General features: G+C 46.3%; 1 protein-coding gene across 4 annotated transcripts in view; it reads left to right on the top strand.

Moving 5' to 3' along the window:
- Window positions 1-4,359, top strand: part of THOC5 (THO complex subunit 5) — a 40,358-nt gene extending 35,999 nt beyond the window's left edge. For 3 of the 4 annotated variants that reach the window (XM_006147897.3, XM_014587626.2, XM_006147898.3), the window contains 2 exons: window positions 965-1,155; window positions 4,196-4,359. In XM_006147897.3, the coding sequence (XP_006147959.1) occupies window positions 965-1,155; window positions 4,196-4,259 (255 nt within the window). In that variant the 3' untranslated portion in view covers window positions 4,260-4,359. The remainder of the gene's footprint in view (window positions 1-964; window positions 1,156-4,195) is intronic. The other variant, XM_027771600.1, reaches the window with a different exon arrangement.
- Window positions 4,360-9,526: the final 5,167 nt, after the last annotated feature.

The raw sequence follows: 9,526 nt of genomic DNA, 5'->3' as shown, positions 1-9,526 counted from the left end.
CCTCTAGAGAAAGCCTCTCCAAAAAAAAAAAAAAATTATTTATTTAATTTTATTTATTCATTCAGTTACTTTAATTTTACCAGAGAGAGACACACACGCAGAGAGAGAGAGAGAGGGGGAAAGTGAGAAGGCAGGCCACCATGTCTAGGACTTAAACCGTGGTAGGCCACATGGGAGTGTCCAGCACCTTAACCACCATGCCTCCTGCTGGTCTCCTATTTATTTATATTTTACCAGAGAGGGACAGAGTGAGAGAGAAAGCCAGGTCCGGGACTTGAACTGTGGTCGGCCATGTGGGAGTCCAGCGCCCCTAACCATCACACCACCTGCTGGCCCCATAAATGAGATAATTCTTTTAAAAAGTTTTTTTTTTTTTTAAAGAATTTGCTGGAGGCTGCATGAGATAGTGGAGGGAAGAGTCTAGGCCCATCTCATTCCCTTACCTGCTTCAGTCTGCAGAATTCCCAGTGAGGAAAAATATCTGCCTTGAAAAGTTGTTGTCTTGGGCTTCTGTGAAAACAAGAATAAACTAAAAAAAAAAAAAACAAGAATAAACTCAGTAGCATTCAAGAATCACTGGGATGAGGAGATGTATGAGATCGTCACAGCTGTTGATGACAGTTGTGCCTGTCAATTGATACGGTGGGGCCTTATGGCCTTGAGCACCTGATTTTAACCCTAACGCCTCTGACTTGCATCTTACCTTGAGATTCCCTCTCTGCACACCTTCATCTTCCCGCTGAGGGTGTGTGAGGCAGAGAAAGTTATGGGTGAGAATTGGATAACACCCCATTCATTGTCTTGGGGAAAGAGCTTGTCAGGACAGGCCAGCCCAGCGTGGTCCAGTGGCCCAGCCACTGTGATGGCAGCAGCCCTCAGGCCCGACTGTGGACAGAAGTTTGGCCAGTGGCCCAGCTGCACTCAGGCAGGGAGTGCTGAGATGCTGGCTTTCCCGCCTGCCCAGGCCATGGAGAGTGAGGTCAACGTGTGCTACAAGGAGCTGTGCGGCCCCCGGCCCGGCCACCAGCTCTTGACCAACCAGCTGCAGCGACTGTGCGTGCTGCTGGACGTCTACCTGGAGACCGAGAGCCACGATGACAGCGTGGAAGGACCCAAAGAATTTCCTCAGGAGAAGATGTGTCTGCGGCTCTTCAGGTGTGGGGCAGAGTGGGAGGGCCAGGGCTCGGGCTGTGTCACAGGACATGGAGTAGAGCTCAAGCCCTGCAGGAGGCAAGGTTTCATCATGTGCATGGCACAGAGGGCATGTGCGTGCATTTCCGGGTGGCTTGTGTCTGTTGACAGTGGAAATTAAAATCCTGCTGCCAGATTGCTGGGAGGAGGGTGCTGCCTCCTTCCTGAGACATCCCCTGCAGCCCAGCTTCCACCAGCCTGGTCTGCCTGTTCTTCACAAACACCCTGTGACCGGCTCAAGACTGTGGACCCAGAGGACGTGGCTGAGCTTCATTTTCCAACCTTTCTGTGGAAAACAAGAGCTCCTTTACTTTTTAGTATCCAGATAAGCAGTTTTTCCTCTGTGCATCCCCACCAGTCCCCAGGGAGTCCACCGTGGTCTTCCTAGGATGTTCCTATCAGCGAGAATCACTATTTTGCATTTTCTATTTGTTTATTATGATAAAGACAGAGAGGCAGCACCCCAGATAGGGTCTCGATGCCACACTCTACCCCCAGCTTCGGTTCGCCCAGAATTGTCAGCACATAATTCAGCATACTCAGGGAGGCCTCTAGACACAGCCTGGACTCCTCGTGTGGGCCAGCCTCAGGGCGTCACGTTTTACTGCTATGCCACCATCTGGCCCATCTTTCTTTTTTCCTTTTCTTTTTTTGCTGTCGAGCATGTGTATCCACTGAAGACAGACAGTCACAGAGAGAGGAAAAGGGAGCAAACATTCCCTAAGGTGGACGGCAACACCACAGTCCTCCTCTTCTCAGGATTTTGGGCACATACCCACACATTCCCAGCACGATTTTCAAGCCACCAGTCCAGAACGCTAACCATGCAGTTGGCCATGTGGGATCCAGCCACCTTAACCTCCTATTGGCAGGCCTCCGTCTCTTTTTTATTTTTATTTTTTAGCTTGCTGTAAGGTACGTGCGCTCACTGGAGGGAGACAGAGAGAGAGAGATAAATCACCCTCCAGGGAGCACGGTCACCCCACAGTCCCTTCTCCATTCTTCTCTCAGGATTTTGGGCATACACACATACACGCTCAGTGTGTTTTTCAGGCTGCCAGGTCCAGGACACCAGCCGTGCAGTTGGTCATGTGGGATCCCGCTGCCTTAACCACCACACGACTGGCCTGTCCCCTTATGTTTTTAAAGGCAGGATCTCACCACTTCGTGATCCTACTGCCTCATCCTCCCAGTTGGGTCTGTGTGTGTTCCGCTTCTCCCGGCTATCGGTCACTGTGTTACCTAGTCAGCCTCAAGTTTGTAGTCTTCTAGCCTTGGTCTCCCTGAGTCTCTGAGACTGAGGTGCATGCCACTGAGCTTGGTTTTTAGGTTAGACCAGGACTCAAACCTGGGGCTCCCATGTGGTCCCAGCCTGTGGAGCACAGCGTCTTAGCAGCATGCACCACCATAGCAAGGCCAGAGAATCCCAGCGTTAGGCAGTCAGGTGTCTGACAGGAGCCAGCTCAGAGGTAAAACAGACGTGAGTGCAGCTCCGACTTTTCTGCTTGCCATCTGTGTGACCTTGGAAGTCACCTCCATTCAGCACTGAGCCTGTCTCATAAAGGCTGAAGTGGTAGAAGAAGTACCTTCTCGCTCCTGATGAAGCCGAGATAGTTCATATAAAGCTTCCAGTGTGGTTTCTGACAGGACGGGCTCAGAAAACGCTGGCAGGTTCCAACAGCCTGGCATTTAGAACATCTGGGTGCATGGCATTTCTACCACTTTTCTCCACCTGACCCTGATTGCTTTATTTTTCTATTTGTTTTGAAATTTATTTCTCCCACAAGAGAGACAATACCCCCAACAAAGTCTTGATGCTGAGGTCCACCCTGTCTCACCCAGCCCCAGACCATGAGCACACACTTACCTGGTATACTCAGGGAGGTGTCTGGACACGGACTCAGTGGACCAGCACTCACAGAGCGTCACAGTTGACCGTTATGCCACTACTGTCTGGCCTCCAGACCTGTCTTGCTTTTTTTTTTTTTAAGAGAAACTTTTTTATAGGATACTTGTGCTTACCAGAGAGACAGTGAGAAATCCCCCAAGGGGGAATGGCCATGCCACAGTCCCTTCTCCATTCTCTATGGGTTTTGGGGCACACATGCACACATGCCCAACATGAGTTTCAAGCCACTGGGTCTGGGACTCAAACTGAGTCCAGCAACGTAACCATTATGCCATCCGCTGGTCCCTAGACCTGTTTTTCAGTTTTGCCTCAGCTACTTCCTGACCATACAGTATTGGATAGAAAGTTTCCCTCCCTGAGCGCCTTTCTTGCTATAGGGTCTGTGTGCTCTCCAGAGAGAAACAGAGAGAGAAAAAGTGAGAAATCAACACCCTATGGGGATGGCCACACCACAGTCCTCCTCCAGGCTCCTCTGGGTACTTGGGGTAGGCATGCACATGTGCCTGGCATGTTTTCAGGCTACCAGGTCTAGGACAAACCACAGAGCTGACCATGTGGGATCTAGCGCCTTAACCACCACGCCACCTGCTGGCCCTCAAGCCTATCTTTTCACCTGTAAAACCTATAAAATGAAAATAGCATCTCTAGTACAGAGAAAGCACATGGCTCTTGGCAGACACAGTGCAAATAGCTTTCACTCCCAGATTCCTGCCTTTGTGAGGAGCTCAGAAGAAGGGGCTTTACTTTTCCTTCTTTCATTACAGAAATAAAACATTTTTGTTATCAGTAAATTATCTAAAAAGTGAGGGTACCCAGGCCATCCGCAGAAGTGCCCACTGTCAGTGAAGGCCTTCCAGATTTGCATTCATACAGTTGCAAGCACATAAAGCACCTTTTACCAAAAAAGGGCACATTTTATGAAAACAGTGTCACACCTTCCATACTGCTTTGTGGTCTGATCTCTCACATTGTCTTTTCTTATGTAACACTACCTCTTTTTTCCCCTGTAACAGCACATAGTATTCCCTGTGTGAATGAGGTGTAAGGTATCAGTCGAGAAGGCGTGGAATTAACTGCTCTCCCTTCTGTTACCAGGGGTCCCAGCAGGATGAAGCCGTTCAAATATAACCATCCTCAGGGATTCTTCAGCCATCGCTGACCTCCAGCTCATCGCAGGGTTCCTGCCAAAGCCCCATCCTGAGGACTGAGCCTCCGCTTCCTGCTCTGGTCCACACAAGGCTTTAGATACTGTCTAAAGACACAATTGAAGTGTTGCCTGACCAAACAACCTTTGTTTGTGGCTCCTTGGGGCAGGGGACAGCTTTGCAGTCTGGAAGGGCAAGTGGGAGCCACAGCACAGTGTGAAAGAGCATTTGTGAGGGGCCGGCAGGTGGCGTGGTGGTTAAGGGCACTGGACTCTCACATGGCCAACCACAGTTCAAGTCCCGGACCTGGCAGCTTACATTTTATTTTCTCTCTCTTACTCTGTCCTCTGGTGAAATGAAAATAAAGTTAAATAAAATCATTCTTAAAAAAAAATAGAAAAGCGTTTGTGAGCAGCTCTTTTTTTTAGGTCGCCAAGAAAAGCAGATTGCAAAAAGTCCAATTCTATAGAAAGATGCTTCCTTTTGGGATAGACAGATAGCTCAGTGGTTAAGGCACTGGACTTCCACACAGCCTACCATGGTTTGAGTCCTGGACCCAGTGGCTTGAAAATCGTGCTAGGCATGTGTGCATGCACGACTAAAATCCCCAGAAGAGAATAGAGGAGAAGGGATTGCAGCATGATCATCCTCCTTGAGAGGCTACTTCTCATTTTCCTTCTTACTGTCTTTGTCTTTCTTTCCAGCAAGTGTACATGCCCTATGGCAAAAACCTTTAAAAAAAAAAAGAAAAAAGAAAAGAAAAAAAGATGCTGCCTTCTTGTCTACACCGGCCTCATTTCTGCTTTGGAGCATCCTCACTAGGTTGGTATTTATAAGGGATCTTCAAAAAGTTTACAAAAAATGTGCATTATAAAACAATTATGCATAGATTTCAAATTTTTAAATAAGTATTTAATTTTATTCATTATTATTAATATTTTCTATTTGACCAGAGAAAGAACGGAAAAGTGAGAAAACAAGCTGCCTGGACCTGTTGATTTGCTTTCTCACGTTCCGTCTCTCTCTCTCCCTCTGTCTCTCTGTTCCTCTCTGGTCAAATTAAAATAAGTAAATAAATAAAGTTAAATAATTCTTAGGGAAAAAAAGAGAAGTCCTGGAAAAAATAGGTAACACCCTTTAAAATGCTCAAAATAGTACCTTCTTTGTAATCCTGCAAAAATCAAAATGAAGGATTACATAGAGTCTTCCTGGACAGTTTTGTTAGAAAGGGTGTACCCCACTCTGCTCCCAGATCAGTACTCAATCTTTTTTTTTAAATCTTGCTGGAGTGTGTGTGCAGTTGGCTGTGGGGGAATCCAGCACCGTTAACTACCACACCACCTACCGGCCCCTGATTTCATATTTTTTTGGTACCAAATTTAACTCTTATTTAACTCCATTTGCCACAGACTTTTTGAAGTCCTCTCGTATCATACTTAGGTCCTTGCAAAAGAAGGCAGTCGGCAGAGCACAGAAAGCAAAATCTCCTCTTCCCCAACAGAAACTCATTCTTTAGAGACCAGCAGTTGACATAATGACTATGTCACTGGACTCCCATGTAGTCAACTGTGGCTTACATATTTATATTTTTTTATATATTTATATGTGTGTATATATATATATATATGAATATATTTATATATATGCCACCCAAAGACAAATGGGATTGCTGGATCGTACAGCAGTCCTCTTTTTAGTTTTTTGAAGGAAGTCCATACTGGTTTCCATGATGGCTTTCTAATTTACAATCTCAGCAACAGTGTAAAACATTTCCCCTTTCCCCACATCCTTGCCAGCATTCGTTATTCTTTGTCTTTTTTCTGTCAACCATTTCAACTGGGATGAGAGATGATCTCATTTCCCCTGCTCTTTACTGACACTAGTCCTGTCTGTCCCAGATTGCCAGACTTGCTCTGGATGTTGTGGCTGACAGCGCAATGTGAACAGAAGACAGGTCCATGGCATTCTCAGTTCTGCAGGGTTTCATGAAGTCAGTGAGACTGATGTTGGAGATTCACCTGCAGAGCAGTTGGCCAGGGAGACCAGGTGACAATGAGGAGAATCGTTACAGAGATGACATGACAGCTGCCCATGAAAAATAATGATCTACTTAAAGGATGAAGAGAAGTCCTGGGGGACCGGCAAGTGGCGTGGTGGTTAGGGATGCTGGGCTCCCATATGGCCAATGGTGGTTCAAGTCCTGGACCTGTTGACTTGCTTTCTCACATTCCGTCTCTCTCTCTCCCTCTGTCTCTCTGTTCCTCTCTGGTCAAATTAAAATAAGTAAATAAATAAAGTTAAATAATTCTTAGGGAAAAAAAGAGAAGTCCTGGAAAAAATAGGTAACACCCTTTAAAATGCTCAAAATAGTACCTTCTTTGTAATCCTGCAAAAATCAAAATGAAGGATTACATAGAGTCTTCCTGGACAGTTTTGTTAGAAAGGGTGTACCCCACTCTCTGCTCCCAGATCAGTACTCAATCTTTTTTTTTAAATCTTGCTGGATTGTGTGTGCACTTGCCAGGCAGAGAAAGAGAGGTAAAGAGAGAAAGCAACTCCCATGGGGGGTGGTCATATTGTAACCTCTATTTCTCCATCCTTTCAAGATTTTGGGCTTGCACACACATGCCTGGCATGTTTTTGTAGCCACAGGGTTCAAAACTTGAACCACGCAGTTGGCTTTGTAGGATCAAGTGCCTTAACCACCATACCCTGGGCTGGCCCTAAATTCATTCTTTATTCATTTTAAGAAATACGTTGAGATGTAAAAAGTATTACAGCATTGCAAGTACAATCTAGTATTGACTACAAGATGAAATAAGATTTCTTTTTGTTTCTTTTTTTCAGTTTTGTGTGTGTATGTGTGCCATCAGCCATGTACCCTCAACAGAGATAGAAAGGGAAAGTGAGAAGTCACCGTGCAGAGGTAATAGCACATACACACATGCCAAGCGTGATTTTAAAACCACTGGGTCTGTGACTCAAACTACAGTTAGGGGGGACCAGCAGGTTGCATGTGGTTAAGGTGTTGGACACTCTCACATGGCCAACCACAGTTCAAGTCCCAGACTTGGCAGCTTGATTTCTACTTTTCCTCCCTCTCTCGCTCTCCCTCTCCCTGTGTGTCTCTCTCTGATCATATTGAAATAAATGAATGAACGGGACCAGCAGTTAGTGTAATGGCTATGTCGCTGGACTCCCATGTGGTCAACCGTGGTTCGCATCCTGGACCCGGTGACTTAAAACTCATGCCGGGTGCGTGTGCGTGCATGCCCAAGATCCCAAGAGAAGAATAGAGGAGAAGGGATTGCGGCATGGCCATCCCCCCGAGGGGTGATTTCTCGCTTTCTGTCTCTCTGACTCTCCCTGTCTGGTGAGTGCACGTGCTCTATAGCAAAAACCTCTCCAAAAAATAAATAAATGAATGAACAAATCAAATAAATAATTACTAAAAAAGAAAAATCTACAGTTGGTCATAAGGGAGTCCAGCGCCTTAACCACCGTATCTATCACCTGCTGGGCCCTTAAGATTTATTTTCCATGGGAATCAGCAGTTAGCGTAATGGCTATGTCGCTGGACTCCCACATAGTCGACCGCAGTTCGCGTCCCAGACCTGGTGGCTTAAAACTCACGCCGGGCGTGTGTGCATGCATGCCCAGGATCCCAAGAGGAGAATGGAGGAGAAGGGATTGCAGCGTGACCATCCTCCCTGGGGGGTGATTTCTCGTTTCTGTCTCTATGTCTCTCTCTGTCTGTCTGGCGAGCGCACGCGCCCTATAGCAAAAAAAAAAAAAAAAACTCTCAAAAAAATTTATTTTTCATGATAATCCATATCAAACTTTATGCCCCTCCTGAACATACTTTGAAGTGTGGTCTTTAAATGTATTCACTCTGAGTACACTTTGACTGATTATCCATGGACAATGTAGACCTCTGGAATAAAAGCTGTTTCTCTTTCCTCCGCTGGTCACTGAGTATCCCAGTGATGAGAGTATTCTGAAGTAGCATTAAGAGACTCCTGGCCTTGCTGGTGTTCATGTTACACATAGAAACCTGAGTCCAGTGAGATGAGAATGGTACTTTTGATGGCCATTAAATGACCACTCCTACCCTCGTCTCTCCTTTGCCTGACTACAATTTGAATTCCAGAGGTAGTTAGGCACTCCCTAGTCTAGAGATCCTTGTACTTGAAACGTGTATGAGAGTTACCCCTCTATGGAGCTGATTAAAAACATGGATTCCCAGGGCCAGCAGGTGGCATGGTGGGTAGGCACTGGACTCCCACCTGGCCAACTGCTGTTCGGGTCCTGGACCTGGCGGCTTGCCTTTTTACTTTCCCTCTTTCTCTCTCTCTCTGGTCAAACTAAAATGATAATAATAATGAAAATAAATAAATTTAAATAAATCTTTAAAAGAAACACAGATTCCCAAGCCCCACTCCAAATAGTGTGACTCAGTTGACCAGAGTTGGGCCAAGGAAGTATATTTTTAACAAGCTCCCCAGGTACTGTTTGCCCTAGTCTCTTTTTGGAAGGCACCGTACTTTCTTCCACTCCCTTCCCCCACTTGTCTTGATGACTCTTCAAATAATGCAGGACGGCCAGATTCTCTGCAAGCAACTCCCACTTCTGTGTTCTGCACCTTGGGCTGTAGCTTGAGCTACAGGGCACTCCTTTCCCTCCATGTAATGAGATCTCCTTGTCTTTTCCCCCAACTCCTTGCCTGGGACTCTGTCCGTGCCAGCATCCCTTGGCCTGGCCACCTGCAGGCCCTGTATCTCACCGCCTGTGCTGAATACGATTAAAATGGGGCCTAAAAATAGTTTCTCTAATGGTCCCTGCATTGCAGTCTCCATTTCTGTTCTTGGCTGGAAGGCAGCCAAACTGACTCAGCACACAAGCTCAGCTCTAGAAGCTGGGACAAAATTGCAACGAGAGCTTATGAGGCCTGGAGGGAGCTGTTTTCTAGAGCCTCTCACCTTTCAGAAGAGATGTTCTTTTATTTATTTATTTATTTATTTTATTTCTTCTGTGGAAGAGAGAGGCAGACACAGGCATGTACCTCCTAAGAGGGGTGTGCTTCAGTCTATCCCAGCCTCAGCCAACCTGGATCATGGGTATTTTTGCAGGCTCGACACATACAGGGAGACCAGCAGACAAACACAAGACCTTCCCATGCTCATCCAGCATCACAAATTGGTGTGGTATCACTGTGCTACCACAGCCAGCCTGAGATCTCTTTTTTAAAGGAGCAGGTTGAACAAAAGAATCCCTTGGATTT

The sequence above is a fragment of the Tupaia chinensis genome, unplaced genomic scaffold, assembly GCF_000334495.1.
Source record: "Tupaia chinensis unplaced genomic scaffold, TupChi_1.0 Scaffold000226_1, whole genome shotgun sequence".
NCBI lineage: Eukaryota > Metazoa > Chordata > Mammalia > Scandentia > Tupaiidae > Tupaia > Tupaia belangeri.
Note: the sequence above shows the minus strand (reverse complement) of the source record. Positions and strands in the feature narration are given on the sequence as shown.